The following is a 17,648-nucleotide window of genomic DNA, read 5'->3' on the forward strand; positions in this document are numbered from 1 at the left end:
GCTCTTACTCTTAACCACTATTCTCTCTCCATCACCTTGCTTTTTATTTTATTTTTTAAAGATTAAATTAAAAAACATTTTTTTGTTGGCGACTCCATCTTGTTCTGTCTTCCAGGCTGGAGTGACTCACTATAACCTCCGATTCCTGGGCTCAAGCGATCCTCCCACCTCGGCCTCTCAAAGTGCTGAGATCATAGGAGTGGGCCACCACATTACAATCTGGCTGCAATTTGCTTTTCAAAAAAGCAGTTGATGACTTGGAAAGCAGCAGGAGCATTAGTGAAAAGGACTGAGACGATGCTGGGAGAGGAAGAAGGGAGAATGTTGTTATAGGAGAAAGAGAGATGAGGAGATGAAAGAGGAGAGATTTCTTGTAATTATAGTTCAATGTAACATGTATACACACCCGCACACACATGGGCATGTGCACACTACATACACCACACACTCACCCGCATGGTCATGTTCACACCACACACACCACACATGCACACACAGGCATGTGCACATCTCACATACACCACACACACACACACACACACACACACACACACACACACACAGGGATGTTCACATCATGCACATGTGCACACGCGTGCGCACACACACACACACAGGGCTTCTCAAATGGGAAGCTTCCTACCAACCAGTACTGACACGTCATGTCCTGGATGTGACCCCCTTCTGTCTAGGCCTTTCCACTTGGAGCTCTGCTCAGGGTCTGGCTTCTGCACCCCATTGACCTCCTTCCATTTTTCTACTACCCAACTAAAGGTGTTCCCAAGGTGCAGCCTCATTTCCCTGGATAAGACTTAGGTCTTAAGAGCCAAAATGTATTTAAGTGTTCCACTTACCAAAAAATACAAACCCATTGCCTTAAATAGGTACCTCCTGAGGGCAAGGACTGTATCTTTATCACACTGAATTCCCTTGCAGGTTCTTCTGACATTGGTCTCATCCATCTTCTTCGGCAGCCAGCAAAGGATATTTTAATGATAATTCTTAGGTCAGGCCTACTGGCAGGCCGGGCTGTAAACACACTGTGATATACATTATCCTCTGTATGATATGTAACCCTCATGTTTGATTTTTATCTCTATATCATCTACCTACCTATTTCTCAATGCCTTGTCCATAACATTGCTGCTGATATGTCCTTTTGGCCCTTGATAGAACATGTCACCTACTCAACCACACAAGAGAAAAACAATCACATTCACAGCGGCAGTATGTGGGATTTCTGGAAAGCAGCTTATGAGATGGGGAAAATCCAACAGGAACTTGGCCATGGGAGATTTTATTGCTTATTAGCCTCAGATGCTCTCTTTCTTCGATCCAAAATTCAGCCTCAAGTCTCCACAATCTGAGCAATCTGGCCAAGACCCTGCTTAGCTTCCAGGGCCATAACTAGAATTCTGCTGTAAAAGACTGAGGCTGGAGGACAAGGCTGATGGACAACGGTACTTTCCTGACTGATACTAATAGGGTATCTTTCATCACAAAGAGAAAAAACAAAAGGTGTTTTTCTCTTCGTTCGTTTGTATTTCTGCCCCTGGTTCAACTGCATGCTTCCTTTTAGAGGACTGATGAGAATAAAATCAGAAAAACAAGAAGCTAACAGACACAAAGAGGAAGAGTCTGCAAGTACAACCTCAGCTCTGCCCCTTCAGCTTTATTCTGTGAAGTCTAGTCTGGCAGCCTCTGCATCGCAGTTAACGGCCTCCCTGCGCACCACAGGCCTTGCTCGTTGTGTGCCAGGACTTTGGTAATTGCACATCCTCCTACTGGGAACACTGGCTTTCAAAATCTCAATGCCAGGTTTGGTGCCTGTAGCTCAGTGGCTAAAGAGCCAGCCACACACACTCCTCCCCTTTCCCCAAAGTTCAAAGTCCAATTAAGACAAGTCCCTTAAGGAGTTTCCTCAGGCTTCAGTCATGCATTGACCAGCCAGCTCCCAGTAAGTGGCTGAAGCAGGGCATGTTGACCTTCTTAAAAGTTACCTTTGCTGGCTTGGTGCCTGTAGCTCAGTGGATGGGATGCCAGCCATGTACACCAGAACTTGTGGGTTCAAACCCAGCCTGGGCCTGCCAAACAATGGTGACAACTGCAACCAAAAAATAGCCAGGTGTTATGGTGGGCGCCTGTAGTCCCAGCTGCTTGGGAGGCTGAGGCAAGAGAATTGCTTAAGCCCAAGAGTTGGAGGTTGCTGTGAGCTGTGACACCATGGCACTCTACCAAGGGTGACATAGTAAGAATTTGTCTCAAATAAAAACAAAAAACCTTAATGCCAGGCTGGGCGCAGTGGCTCACACCTGTAATCCCAGAACTCTGGGAGGTTGAGGCAGGTGCATTGCTTGAGCTCAGGAGTTCCAGACAAGCCTGAGCAAGAGCACCATTCTGTCTCTACTAAAAATAGAAAAAGTGGGCTGAGCATGGTGGTAATCCTAGCACTGTAATTCTAGGACTAATCTTAGCACTGCTAATCCTAGCACTCTGGGAGGCTAAAGCAGGTGGATTGCCTTAGCTCAAGTCAGAGTGAGACTGCATCTCTAAAAATAGCTGGGCATGGTGGTGGGTGGCTCTAGTCCCAGCTACTTGGGAGGCTGAGGCAAGAGAATCACTTGAGACCAAGAGTTTGAGGTTGCTGTGAACTATGACGCACAGCACTCTACCGGTAAAGGGCGACAAAGTGAGACTCTGTCTCAAAAAAACAAAAAAAGAAAAAAAAAAGAAAATCTAGCCAGGTGTTGTGGGGGCACCTGTAGTCCCAGCTACTTGAGAGGCTGAGGCAGGAGGATGGCTTGAGCCCAAGAGTTGGAGGTTGCTGTGAGCTATGATGCCACGGCATTCTACCCAGGGCACAGAGTAAGATGCTATCTCGAAAAACAAAATCAATGCACAGCATTTTACATGTATTTAGGGTACATGTGATATTTCATTTCATGCACAGAACACACAATGATCAAGTCAGGGTAGTTGAGGTGTCCATCACTTGAAGTACAGGTCAGCTCCTCTCTTCTAAAAGACTATCTCATGTCACCTTTCTTCCCTTCACATCCTATTCCTCCGATTTCACTATAACTCACTTTCTACTTCCTTTATAAACTGCCCTTATTCACTACTATTGATCATCTCCCATAAGTTCTTACAGTGCAAGGGGGTGTGAGGAGCATTAATAACCACATTTCCACAGGGGCCTGCAGTATATTTTTTCATAAAACTTTAATTAATTTTTTATTTGAGATAGAATCTTCCTCTGTTGCCCTGCTTGGAGTACACTGGTAAAATCATAGCTCACTACAGCCACAAACTTCTGAACTCAAGTAATCTTCCTGCTTCAGCATTACGAGTAGCTGAGACTACAGGCTGCACCACTGTGCTCATCTGATGTTTCTTATTTTTTCATAGAGATGATTTGTCTTATTTTTTCTAGAGACAGGGTCTTATTATATTTCCCAGGCTTGTCTCAAACTCCTGGCCTCAAGTGATCCTCTCACATTGGCCTCCCAAAATGTTGGGACTTATAGGAGTGTGCCACTGTGTCTGACTGAATTATTAGTGGATTCTGAAACCTTTTTTTTTCTTTTTTCTTTTGAGACAAGGTCTCATTCTGTCATGCAGGCTGGAGTACAGGGTTGCAATAAGAGCTCACTGCTGCCTCGAACTTCCGGTCTCAAGAAAGCCTCCTGCTGAGCCTACCGAAGTGCCAGGAACACAGACATGAGCCACGGCACTAGCATAATTTTGAAGATTAAAACAAAGATTACTAACAGTGAGAGGAGAGGGGAAGTAGATCAGCCCTGAATGAGAACCCAGTCCCTCTCAGTCTGTGTGTACTGTCTTATGGCCTAACTGAATAACTCTGGGGAAACTGAGAAGTTCATGAATGTTTCTGCATGTGACTCCAGGGGATAAGCTATTTAAACTTCCAGTCCTGGTTTACACAAAGGGGAAGCTACCTTCTCAAAAGCTTCTAGAAGCCCTAACTTCTGTCTCTTAAAAGTATCAAATGAGTGACAAATGCTCCCAAAAGTATCAAATGCTCCTTTTTACACGCACAACTTCGTGAAGTTGGAAAATATTGAAGATCCTGCTTAATGGAAAATTTAGTGATGTGCTATGTTATTTGCTAATCATTTCTACTATGTTATTTTTCATTTGTTGGTGGAGATCACAATTTCTCTTAAAAAAACACCTATCTTACATATATCATTTATAATGTGAGGAATACAATTCATTTACAAAACTGATTTTGTTAGAGAATCTAAAGGCCTCATCTCTCAAATAAGTCTTTATTCCAGAGGGCATGTAGTCCTCAGCCCCATCAGTGGGTAAAAGGGAAAAGAAAAGGAGAAGGAGCTGGGAGACCCAGGAGTGATAGGCCCACGGGACCAAGGAGAGAGGAAACGGCTGCACACCCCTCTGCGTGTGGCTGGGACAGGGTGGCCAGCCTTCCCCTGCACACACCTGCTTCCCACCCATGCTCTGTTGCCTAGTAATGTGGTTGGAATATTTCAGTTTGCTGCTAAGATTCAGCTTGAAGCTTGTTTCCTCTGGGGACTGATGCTGCTCAGCTCTCCTTGCTCTGCCCCCTCTTTCCATGGCCATGCTTACCTCCATGACATCCTGTGATCACAATCCAGCAGCATCAAAAATGCGGGAAGGGCTCAGCACACATCACTCAGTGGTTAGGGTGCCAGCCACACACACTGAGGCAGGCAGGTTTGAACCCAGCTAGGGACTGCCAAACAACAACAACAACAACAACAACAACAACAACAACAACAACATAGCCAGGTGTTGTGGTGGGCACCTGTAGTCCCAGTTACATGGGAGGCTGAGGCAAGAGAATCATTTAAGCCCAAGAGTTTGAGCTTGCTGTGAGCTGTGATGCCACCACACTCTACCAAGGGCGACATAGTGAGACTCTGTCTCAAAAAAAAAAAAGCAGGAAGACAGTGCTCTGAAATACCATCAAGGGAATTGGTTTCTAAAGTAGTTTCTACACTGTTTCTACTCATCCATATAAGAAAACTCATCTAAAAAAAACAAACATCATGAATTCACCTGTCTTCAGCTGAAACTGGTTAGGAAGCAGGACCTCTTTTAGGCAGTGAAATCTGCTATAATGGCGTGGTCACAAAAGCCTGTTGGAAATCCATCTCAATAGATAAACACATCACTTGATGATAGCAAAGAATTAGGAATGTAGTAAAGAAAAAACAATATCAGGAAGCAGCAAAAAAGAGGCTCATTGTCCCCGTATACTCAGAAACATCCACTTACTTCATTAGTATTGGATACCTTGTCCACCCACAGCCAGGGTGGCCTGTTTTGTTCCTGATGGTCTTTTCTAGCTGAAGGTACACATTTTACATGTGCTGCTTAACACACAACTATTACTCACTGACCCCTTCATTCCATGTTCCTTTTCTCTCCAGCATAGACCAGTGTTAATGCTGCCACATGGCAGCAGAATGAGCTGTCTCCAATGCAGAGTTTAATTTACATACAGTTGAGGACAAGACACTTACCTTCAGGGTTCTCTGGCATCTACAGAGGACTTGGTATAGGAATCGAGGCTGTATTGCAGCCTGTGCTGGTCTTAGCTGGGGAAGAAAACTGACGGATAGAGTCACTGGATATGCTCTTCAAATTTAAGGAAGACACAGCCCATCTCCTTTGGTGTGGCTGCTGAGACCTTGCCTTTACCTGCACCTTGTCCTCTGAGCAGGTTTAGAAAGATCATTGCCAGTCTAGAAGAAGAGTCTGCCTTCCATTGCAATAGCCTTGCTGGGGAGACTCAGGGCTTTCTAGATTTTCTTCTGGCAATGAGCAAGGTTTGTGGATCTGCTATAACGTTGGTCCCCTGGAGTACCTGTAGACAATTTGATACAGTGGAGGTTACTTCCGTGGAAAAAGCTTTTAGGCAACAAACTATCCCTGTGTTGTGCTTCCTGCTCATTTCAAATTTGTCCCTTAGGTTAAACTTGACCTCATCCTCTCCACTCCTTTCTATGAGGGCTCTACCCTTTCTCCCCAGACATTGGGAGTAAAAACTTACTCTCTTCTGGCTGGGAAGTTATCCCTGATGTCTTATTTAATTAATGTCTAAGGAGTGATAATTGAGGTGCTGTGTGAGCTTGGAGTACTTGCTATTAATGGCAAATATGGTAAATCCTAGAAGACCACAAGACCAGAGGAAATGGACCAATAATGGGGAATGAGGATTCTATTATTATTTTTTTTAACTCTTGCGGTTTGGGGGAGTGGGTTTCGCTGTAACGTCAGAGTGGAGGAATAACTTGTACCGTGTGTGGCTCAGTTAGAATGTGAGCTCTGAATTGGTTCAGCACTAAGCTCAGTCCCTCGCTGTCTGTGCGTCTTTCAGCAGGGTACCTAACGAATCTGTGCCTCATTGTGTCATCTACAAAATACAGGAGGTGCTAGCATTTGCCCCCACACCGTTAAAAGGGCAAAATTTGTTTGTCTTTGTAAAACACTCAAAAAAATGACTGGCAGGGACTAACACAATTTTAGCTGTTTTTTCTAATACATGTACTCCATGGTCTCAGAGGTCTGATCTTTTTTTCACATGGAGGAGACAAAAAAAAAGTCTTTTGGAAGACAGCCGGTATGAAGTAGTGCACATTTTAATTCGTGAGCTTTAACTCATGTGATTCAAAGCTAGTGTTAGAACCCCTGTGCACAGTGCACCTTAATACAGTTCTTTTTCCTCTGTAGATTTTGACTCGATTATCTTTGGCCTCTAGCTACATCTCTGAGCAGACATGGGGCGAGGGTGGCGCCTGTGGCTCAAGGAGTAGGGCGCTGGTCCCATATGCCGGAGGTGGCGGGTTCAAACCCAGCCCCGGCCAAAAAAAAAAAACAAACAAACAAAAAAAAAAAAACAGACATGGGGCGAATCATGGTAGTGAGTTAGGGTTCCAGTTTTACTTTCTGGGGTTTTAAGAAGCATTTTTTGTCTAGAGTTTTGTTATATGTCTCACGAAAGACAGGGAGATTTTGTTTTGGTGATGAAGTGGGAATATTCCTTGATTCTAAGCATTGCTCTGTTGTGCTATCTCCCACTGAGAACACATGAGGGATGAAGGATGAGAGATGTCTTAGGAGCTGTTCTGACATCCAGATAATTTCCAGAGACAAAGAAGTTTACATATCTGTGCAGTAGACAATGCTGGTATTGCTGGACAATGATGGTATAGGCAGTTTTGCGCTGACAATATGCTGCTTTAATTCTAATGGAAACTCTCATGCCTGAGACTGACAGAGTCCTGTTGGCAGTATGCTAATTGTCATCTTAGTCATCTTCTTTCAAATATCTTTTCTCCCATTCTTCTTGTCAGCACCCAATTTTACTCCAGATAGCCAGGTGCCCTGTGAAGTTGTTATGTTTTTCAGCCTTCCTTACAGCCTTCCTTTCATCTAATGAGATGAAATATTGGGAAATCTTAGAAAAATATTTGCTGATTCTCTTTTCTCATTTTTGTGGGTGGAATGTAGACTTGATGGCTGGAGCCCCAGCAGCCACATTTGACTTTGAAGCAACTTAAAGATGAAAGCCACACGCTAAGAATGGTGGAACATTTAGAAGGAGCCAGGGTACCTGGTGGTCACAGAGATGCCATGAGCTGTTGACCTCTAGTTTCTTTGACATGAAAGTGACAAGCTTCCACCTTATTTTCAGTAATGATTTGGGTTTTATGTCTTAGGAAGCTGAACTTCATTGTGATAAACATTTAAGGAAGATTTTTCTTGAAATTTATTTTTAAATATTATTATATCATAAGATATACTAAAGCTTTGATATCGATAATCCTAACCTTGGAGAGAATGTGATCTAAAGCAGTCTGTGTTAACATTGATGTAGCAGATTAATAGCTGAAGAATAAGCAAACAGATCAAATAAATGATAGCAAATGCTTAACACAATGACAGCCAAGAGTAACGATATTTGATACTTCCAGACATTCTAGAATGAGAAAAGAGATGTCTTGCTCTGCTTGGTGTGAACTGGAGGGTTTCCTTGTAGAGGGGGAAATGGTGTGATATGGATCACCTGTAATTCTAGAATTACATATTATTTCAGCTATGGTTAGGATTTGCATAAAGGAGAGAAAGATTTACACTGATACCCACAAGAAACACATGTAGGCCAATATTTATTTAACATGGGTCCAGTAGATGGAAGTGGTGAGAATGGACTTCTACAGTCAAAGAACTCAATTCAAATCTTAGCCCTCACTTGTTAAGCATTAGGCCTTGAATGAGTTACATAAGTCTTCTGAGGCTATTTCTTTACCTGTAAAAGAGAAAGAATCATTTCTGACCACTCACTTGTTATAAGAATAACTAAAATAATACATGCAAATATCTGTACAGTTTCTGATTCAAAATTTGGTAACGGATGGTTTGCACTTTCGTTTGGCTTTCTTTCCATCCATTCACTCATTAACAGATTTTTTTTTGACATTTGTAGAATATTTGTTCTATATCAATTATGATTAGAAAGCATGAGAAATCTTTCACATATATAGAATTTCTCTATGAATTGTTATGTACTGAAATGTGTGAATGCTGCTCATAGGATTAGACACTGTTTTCACATTTCTGGGGTTTTCTCTGTCATAAATGTTTTATATATAGCATTTTTGAGCAGAAGTTCAACACATTTATAGAGTTTTTCTTCAACACGAATTCTACTGTGTACAGAAAACTGACTACTGGCATAAAGTTTTGCCACACCTTCATATTGTGATGATTTTTCTCTGGCATGATTTCACTTATGTTTACTAAGGGCCAAGAACCAGTTACAACCTTTGCCATATTATTCTCATTTGTAAGACTTCTCTCCAATATGAATTTTCTTATGTGCACTAAGGTTTGAGCTCTGGTTAAGTGCATTGCCACATGGTTCATATTTGTAGGATTTCTCTCTAGTGTGAATTCTTATATGCTTAGTAAGTTATGAACACTAAGTAAAGATATTGCTGCATTCTTCATTTTTCTAGTGTTTCTCTGTTGTATGATTTTTATTTTTTTGTTTGAACCTGAGTTAAAGGGTTTGCCACACGAGTCATATTTGTACAGTATTTCTCCAGAATGAATTTTTTTATGTACAGAAAGGTGTGAGTACTGGTTAAAGACTTTGCCACATTGTTGACATTCATAGGGTTTCTCTCCAGAGTGAATTCTTTTGAGTACCTCTTAAAGCTTCTGCCACACTATTGACATTCATAAGGTTTCTCTCCAGAATGAATTCCTTTATGTCCAGAAAGATGTGAGTATAGGTTAAACACTTTTCCACATTGGTCACATTTGTAGGCTTTCTCTCCGGAATGAATTCTTTTATGTGTAGAAAGATCTGAGTACTCCTTAAAGTCTTTGCCACATTGTTGACATTTATAGTGTTTTTCTCCAGAATGAATTCTTTTATGTTTAGAAAGGTTTGAGTGCTGGGTAAAGGTTTTGCCACATTCTTGACATTTGTAGGGGTTCTCTCCAGAATGAATTGTTTTATGTCCAGAAAGGTGTGTGTACTGCTTAAAGGTTTTTCCACATTCTTCACATTTGAAGGGTCTCTCTCCAGAATGAATTCTTTTATGTACAGAAAGGTAAGAATACCTCTTAAAGCCTTTGCCACATTGTTGACATTCATAGTGTTTCTCTCCAGAATGACATCTTTTATGTAAAGAAAGGAGGAGTGGTTAAAGGCTTTGCCACATTTTTCACATTTGTAGGGTTTCTCCCCAGAATTAATTCTTTTATGTACAGAAAGCATTGGGCAATGGTTAAAGAATTTGCCACATACTTCACATTTGTGGGGTTTTTCTCCAGAATGAGTTCTTCTATGTTCAGAAAGGGTTGAGTAATAGTTAAAAGCTTTTCCACATTCTAGGGTTTCTCTACAGAATGAATTCTTTGATGTGCAGAAAGGTATGCATACTGGTTAAAGGCTTTCCCACATTCTTCATATTTGTAGTTTCTCTCCAGAATGAATTCTTTTATGTGCAGAATGGTGTGAGGACTGGTGAAAGGCTTTTCCACATTCTTCACATTTGTATAGTTTCTCTCCAGAATGAATTCTTTTACCTGGGTGCTTGAACACTGTCTGGTGAGTCTTCACCTTCCAGGGTTCTTTGCTTTGCCCCAGACAGGTGATGAGCTCTGGCTTAGAGACAGCAAGCCCAAGGAAGACCAGGTGTCTGTAGTTCTCTAACATGACATCCCAATACAAATTCTTCTGAGCAGGGTCCAGGCAGTCCCACTCATCCACAGATAATTCTATAGACACATCTCTGAACGTCAACAGCTTCATTTCTCTGTTTCCAAGGTGTCCCTCTGCCTTCCCTACAGATCTCCCAGGCCCTGAAGGTCACAAGGTGAGAGAAGCTGCAGCAGAGGCACCTGGGTCCTCCTGGAGATGCCACAGTCTCACTAACAGATATTTAAGAAATTCTTAATATATGTCATGCCTATGAAAAATAGTGGGGAGTAATGTAAAAAGAATTATTTGTACCTTCAAGGAAACTTTGGAGTGATGGAAGTGTTCTACAAATTGATTGGGACGAGCAGCGCTGGGCGTTCATGGGGCAAGATGGCGGCGCGCCTGGGATGGAGAGATGGAGTCGCGCCGGCTCCGGGTAGGGGCCCCGGCCCAGAGCCTGGTGGTGGGGTCCGCAGCAGCCGGTGGAGGAATCGAAGCCAAGCGCCTTATGGGACCTTGGGCGCTGTGAGCGGCGGGGAGCAGTTTGATAATCTCCTGTTGGTCCAACTGTTCTGGATGAAGTCCAAACTTTTTTCTGCCTATAAGATCCTTGAAAACTACTGCTACCATACTGCTGCACGAAGAGGGGAGTGATTCTGGCTTTGTTAGTCTGCCTTGGCTAGGCCCATCTCCGAGGGACAAGGACCTAGAAATGGAGGAGCTGATGCTACAGAATGAGACACTGCTGGGGACCATGCAGAGCTACATGGACGCCTCCATCATCTCCCTCATTGAGGATTTTGGGAGCCTTGGAGAAACCAGGTTATCTCTGGAGGAACAGAATGAAGTGTCACTGCTCACGGCTCTGATGGAGATCTTGGACAATGCAGATTTTGAGAACCTGTCTCCATTTGACAGCATTCCTGACTCAGAGATGCTTGTGTCACCTCGGGAGGGCTCCTCTCTGCACAAGCTACTCACGCTTTCTCGGACACCTCCAGAACGTGATCTCATCACTCCATTTGACTCACTGGGGCCCAACACAGGGAGCAGTAGAGTGAGTGGGGTGGAAATGTCTCTCACAGATCCCCCTTGGGACTTTTCCTCACCCTCTTTTCTGAAGACCTCTTCCCCCAAGCTTCCTAGTTGGAGACCCTCAAGATCAAGACCACGTTGGGGACAATCCCTTCCTCCCCAGCAGCGTAGTGATGGAGAAGAAGAGGAGGATGTGGCCAGCTTCAGTGGCCAGATTCTTGTTGGGGAGATTGACAACTCTGTGAGCAGCATCTCAGACTTCCCCATGCATCTGGCCTGCCCTGAGGAAGAAGATAAACCAATAACAGCAGAGATGGTAGTGCCAGCAACTAGCGATGAGAGCATCTCCTCCCTGAGTGAGTTGATGTGTGCCATGCACACATATTGCCTGCCCAACCTTACCCACCTGACATCACTTGAGGATGAGCTTCAGGAGCAGCCAGATGATTTGACACTGCCTGAGGGTTTGTGGTGCTAGAAATAGTGGGGCAGGCAGCCACAGCTGGTGATGATCTGGAGATTCCAGTTGTGGTGCAGCAGATGCCTCCCGGACCCCAGTCTGTGCTTCTGGATGACTCACTAGAGACTAGTACTGCCTTGCAGATTCTCATGCAATGCTGGAGTCAGAGACAGACCTTGCCTTGCCCAAGGTAACCCTCTGCCCTGAAAAAGAGGGATCATTACTGGACTCAGAGGAAAAGCTGAACTCGGCCTGTTTGTTGGAGTCCAGAGAGGTCATGGAGCCAGTGGTACCCAAGGGGCTTCAGAACCCACCTGCCAATGGAGGGCTGGGTTGCCAGAGAGCTAGAAAGGGCAGGAGGAAGAAGAAGAAGGAGCAGCCAGCAGCCTGTGTGGAAAGCTATACCAGGAGGTTGAGGTCATCCTCTCGTGGACAGTCTACTGTGGCTACAGAAGGAATTTCTCAGGCAGGCAACTTGCAGAAACAGCCTCAGGAGCAACTTCAGAGAGAAATTGGGCCTTTGCAGGGTAGGGGGAAGGCCTGGGCTTGGGCTCGGGCCTGGGCAGCTGCCCTGGAGAAGTCTAGCTCTGAAAACTTGGAGAGAAGTGGTGGAAAAGGTAGTCCTTCTAAAGAAAGTCCTCTAGATCTGTACCCCAAGCTGGTTGACACTGTCCAAGCCAATCATGTCCCAGCCCGTCTCTCATTGGTTGACTCTGCTCAAGTGGGCTCTATGCCAGTTGACTCTATTGAAGCTGATCCCACTGCAGTTGACTCTGTTTTATCTGACCCTGACCCTGACCCTGTGTTGGTTGAGCTTGCTTCAGTCAGCTCAGAGCTGGTTGACCCTCTCTCAGCTGACCCAGTGCTGATTGACCCAGTCCTGGCTGACTCAGCAACAGTTGATCCTGCAGTGGAAGTTTCCATTTCAGATAACTTGCCACCAGTTGATGCTGCCCCATCTGATCCAGCACCAGTTGACCCTGTTCCCAGTGACGTGGCTCCAGTTGACCTTGTGTTAATTAAATCCAGACCAACTGATCCCAGACGTGGTGCAGTGTCATCAGCCCAAGGCAGTCCAGCCCCACAGCTCCTTCTGGATGCAGAGTCCTTGGACTCTCCAAAGGTCATCATCCCTGAAGTCAAGGAGATTGTGGGTCCTCTGAAGGTAGAAAGTAGTGCTATTGTCACAGCCCAGGAAGCCAGACCTCGGCCTCTTAGGCTATCTGAGTACTGGCGACGAAGGCAGCAATGTCAAGCAGAGGCAGAAGAGAGGAGTCCCCAGCCTCCAGCTGGGAGGTGGCCTAGCCTTCCAGAGACCCCCACAGGTCTGGCAGACATCCCTGGTCTTGTCCTCCTACCAGCCCCAGCCAAGAAGACAGCTCTGCAGAGAAGCCCTGAAGCTCCCCCTGAGGCATCCTTTGGACCCATGGGTCCCAACCTTGCTTCTCCTAGTCCTGAGCCACCTGCAGACAAACCTATATCTTCAAATCCCACTGAGCAGGTGCCATCCCAAGAGATGCTACAGCTAACGAGACTTTCCCTTCCTATACAGTCCATGTCCCCTGTTGCAGCCATGCCTACTCCTCTGCCTTTTCCTCCAGGTGGGTTGGGCATGCCCCCTAGTCTGCCTCCACCTCCCTTAGAGCCTCCTACTCTCCCGGTGTCTATGGGGCGAGCACTCTCTGATCCCTATACTCACTATGTCCCTGTGCCACCTTGGCCTTGTTATCCCCCTGTGTCACCTTCTGGCTATCCTTGTCTGCCCCCCCCCCCACCAGTGCCCATAATGTCTGGTACTCCTGGCACCTATGCTGTGCCCCCCACTTGCAGTGTGCCTTGGGTACCTCCTCCTGCTCCAGTCTTACCTTATAGTTCCAGCTGTACCTATGGGCCCTTGGGATGGGGCCCAGAGCCGCAACATCCTCCGTTCTGGTCTGCTGTTCCTCCACCTCCTTTGCCTCCAACCTCTGTTGGGAGAGCTGTTCCTCCATCTAAGAAGGAGACCAGTGGCATTCTAGCTGGCCCTCCTGTGCCAATGGCTCCACTTCTCAGTCTTGGGCCAGCTGGCCATGGAGCTTCACAAGTAGAGCCTACCAAGGTGGAGGTCAAGCCAATGCCTGCATCTCCCCATGTGAAACATAAGGTATCCTCCCCGGTACAAAGCCCCCAGATGAAGAATCTGTGCTGTGTGTCTGCTGAAAGTGTGGCTATTGAGGAACATACATCAGAGAGGCCAAAGCCTGAGACCCAGGAGACCAGGCCCAGGGAGAAGTCTCCCTCTCCTGCTACCAAGGCTGTTCCCACACGAAGGCAGAGCATGTCCCCAAGCTCCCAGCTGTCCACCCAGCCCGTCTAAGGAAACTGTCCTTCCTGCCTACCCCATGTTCCCATGGTCCTAAAGATGTGGTACAGGCTTTCATCAGTGAGACTGGAATTGAGGCATCAGACCTGTCCAGTCTGCTGGAGCAGTTTGACAAATCAGAAGCTAAAAAGGAGTGTTCTCCCCTGGCTCCTGCTGACAATTTGGCTGTAGGAAACTCAGGCATTGACACTCCCCAGGAGAAGAGGCCCCTAGACCACTTACAAGCCCCAGAACTGGCCAACGTAGCAGGGCTCACCCCTCCTGCTACCCCTCTCCACCAGTTATGGAAGCCCCTGGCTGCTGTCTCACTGCTGGCCAAAGCCAAATATCCTAAGTCCACCGCCCAGGAGGGAACCCTGAAGCCTGAAGGAGTTACAGAGGCCAAACATCCAGCTGTAGTCCGCCTCCAAGAAGGGGTCCATGGCCCTAGTCCAGTCCATGTGGGCTCTTGGGGACCATGACTATTGTGTGCAAAGCAGGATTCCCCCCAAAAGACACCTGCCCTAGTCATTCCAGAGGTGGGCTCCTGATGGAACACTAAACGCCATCAGGACATCACCATCAAACCAGTCTTGTCCCTGGGCTCAGCTGTCCCCCTGCCCCCTTGCCATACCTGCCTCCCAGGAACCACTTGATCACAGGACTAGCAATGAACAGGCAGATCCCTCAGCACCTTGCCTTGCCCCATCTGCTTTGCTGTCCCCTGAGGCCTCACCCTGCTGGAATGACATGAACACTAGGACTCCTTCAGTCAAGCAGCGGTCAGTGCGCTGTTACCAAAAAGCCTGCAGGTCAGCTAGCCCCCCAAGCTGGGGCTGGCAGGGCCTCCGCGGCCACAGCAGCCATTCTGTCAGCTCTGGGTCCAACCGGACCAGCAAAGCATCTTCCTCTTCATCCTCATAATCATCTTCCTCATCCTGATCCCGGTCCATGTCCCTCTCCCCCCCACACAAGAGGTGGCAAAGGTCCAGCTGCAGTTCCTCCGGACGTCCTCGAAGATGCTCTTCCTCTTCTTCATCCTTATCATCTTCATCTTCCTCATCCTCACCATCCAGTTCCCGAAGCCATTCTCGCTCCCCTTCCCCTCGCAGGAGAAGTGACAGGAGGCTGAGGTACAGTTCTTACCATTCACACGACCATTACCAAAGGCAGAGGGTACTACAGAAGGAGCGTGCAATAGAAGAGAGAAGGGTAGTCTTCATTGGGAAGATACCTGGGCGTATGACTCATTCAGAGCTGAAACAGAGGTTCTCAGTTTTTGGAGAAATTGAGGAATGCACCATCCACTTCCGTGTCCAGGGTGACAACTATGGCTTCGTCACTTACCGATATGCTGAGGAGGCATTTGCAACCATTGAGAGTGGCCACAAGCTGCGGCAACCAGATGAGCAGCCCTTTGATCTTTGCTTTGGGGGCTGCAGGCAGTTCTGCAAGAGAAGCTATTCTGATCTTGATTCCAACCGGGAAGACTTCGACCCTGCACCTATAAAGAGCAAATTTGATTCTCTTGATTTTGACACATTGTTGAAACAGGCCCAGAAGAACCTCTGGAGGTAACTTTGGGCCCTCTCCCAACCCCTTTTTTCTTTGGAGGTGCTCAACTTCCTCCACCCCCTTCCCCACTCTAGGGGAGAGAGCTGCTAGTGAGGAAATGACTGTTTTATAAAGAAATGGAAAAAAGAATCAATTTACCCCCAGGGGGAGACAAGATGGCAGACTGAAGCCAGCTTTCCACAGAGACTCCCGTCCAGAAGGAGAATTAAGGGATGAAAATTTAGCAAGAAACCTGGGTGGATTTGAGCTGCACTAAGAGAGAAAGTTGAAGAACGCACATCAACCCCGCTGAAGTGAGCTGCGACCACAAGGATGCAAACAAAAGGTACAAAATCCATCACCAAGCAGACAGGAGTCCCCCCTCCCCCACGAGACCAGCTCAAGAGCCCCACAAACAAACAAACAAACAAACGGGCAGAAATCAAAGGCCCTCCCACTACACTCCACAGGAGAGACCTTCTAAAAACTGGACCTACCTCCCCTACTAGGGTGCCATGGCATCCTCCTGCCAGGCATAAAACTGTATAAAACTGTAAATATCTGTTACCTGCAACCCTGAACTCCCAGCACCCCCCTCCACTCACACTGAGGTCTGGAGGCCTGTCCCCCAGGAGTTCGGATTCTTGGGTGATTTCTAGAGGGGTGTGGACAGTGCCCGAGCTGCAGCTGGTCAGCGCTGACTCTAGGGCACGGAAGCAAGGAGAGGGCAGTTGGCTGAGGGGGACCCACGCCAGGGCAGCACTTCCCTGAGGCGTGTTGCAACAGCCCTCCTTGGGCAGCAATACGGCCAGGCATAAAACTGAGTGAAACTGTGTATCTTCCCCACTCTGAGCTCCCAGCGCTCCCCTCCACTCTCGCTCTGGGGTCTGGCGGCCTGTCCCCCAGGAGTCTGGATTCTTGGGTGATTTCTCGGGGGGTGTGGACAGTGCCTGAGCTGTGCTGACTCTGGGGCACTGGAGCAAGAAGAGGACGGTCGGCTGGAAGGGAACTGCTCCAGACCGGCGGTTCCCTGGGATGCGGAGTGGCAGCTGTCTTCTGGCAGTGGTGTGGCCAGGCATAAAACTGTGTGGAACTGTGTATGCTCGCTACCTGCAGCTCTGGGCTCCCAGCACTCTCCTTCACCCTCACCCTCCTTCGCCCTCACTCTGAGATCTGGAGGCCTGTCCCCCAGGAGTCCGGATTTTTGGGTGATTTCTCGAGGGGTGTGGACAGAGCATAAACTGCAGCTGGTCAATGCTGACTCTGGGGCATGGGAGCATGGAAAGAAGGGTCAGCTAGGTGTGAGCCACACCAGAGCTGTGGTTCCCAGAGGCAGATCAAGAGCTGTTCTTTTTTAATAGCAAAATGCCTCACTCCTGGATATTCTGAAGCCACACCCCCTGTCTCCCTGGGCAACCAGAGGAGGCCACCCGTGAGTAAAGGATTTGCCTGAGGCTACTCACAAACCCAGGAAGCTTCCAGGGCGGGGCCAACTCAGAGAGGTAACTGAATACAAACCTCCAGCAGCAAAGAGGTTGGAACTGAGAACAGCTTATCTTCTGCAGGCGATTTTAGCAGGAACAGAGACAGAATCCCACATAGTTGTTCTGTTCTGTTCTGCTCTGTTCTGTCAGTAACATCAATCAGGGGCAGGGCTGAGCCTGAGTGAACGCCTCCTGACCTTCATCAAGTGCCCGAGGATGTCAGGCCTCACCTCCTCCTGCTAGATAGTGGCAGGGTGCAGAGGCCTGGCAGATTTCCTTGCGATTCAGGAAGGTGAAAACCCCTGGAGTATCTGTTCACTACAGGCAACTGGGTCAGCCATCTGCAGTGATATCAGTGACTGGGTCTGACAAAGGGGCAAGGTGGAGAAGGAGGCATCAACCTTCCCAGACTGATCTATTTGCTAGGTGGCTCCTCCTGACTCCATGCAGCACTGGAGTAAGCCATATCAGAGCCATATCAGATCCTTGTGACCCAGCTCCCAGAGACCTCTTGAACTCTCCCACCTGAGACATGTGCCGACTGAA

The 17,648-nt window shown here is 47.0% G+C and overlaps 1 protein-coding gene across 1 annotated transcript; it reads left to right on the forward strand.

Moving 5' to 3' along the window:
* The first annotated feature begins 10,618 nt into the window (after positions 1–10,618).
* LOC128572698 (peroxisome proliferator-activated receptor gamma coactivator-related protein 1-like) lies at positions 10,619–15,760 on the forward strand. Its single transcript, XM_053572739.1, is given in 8 exon segments — positions 10,619–10,770; positions 10,835–11,727; positions 11,730–11,873; positions 11,876–14,038; positions 14,041–14,534; positions 14,536–14,578; positions 14,581–14,693; positions 14,695–15,760. Coding segments are annotated over 8 exon segments (4,950 nt in total). The 3' UTR covers positions 15,643–15,760.
* The last annotated feature ends 1,888 nt before the right edge of the window (positions 15,761–17,648 follow it).

The sequence above is a fragment of the Nycticebus coucang genome, chromosome 20 (assembly GCF_027406575.1).
Source record: "Nycticebus coucang isolate mNycCou1 chromosome 20, mNycCou1.pri, whole genome shotgun sequence".
Lineage (NCBI taxonomy): Eukaryota > Metazoa > Chordata > Mammalia > Primates > Lorisidae > Nycticebus > Nycticebus coucang.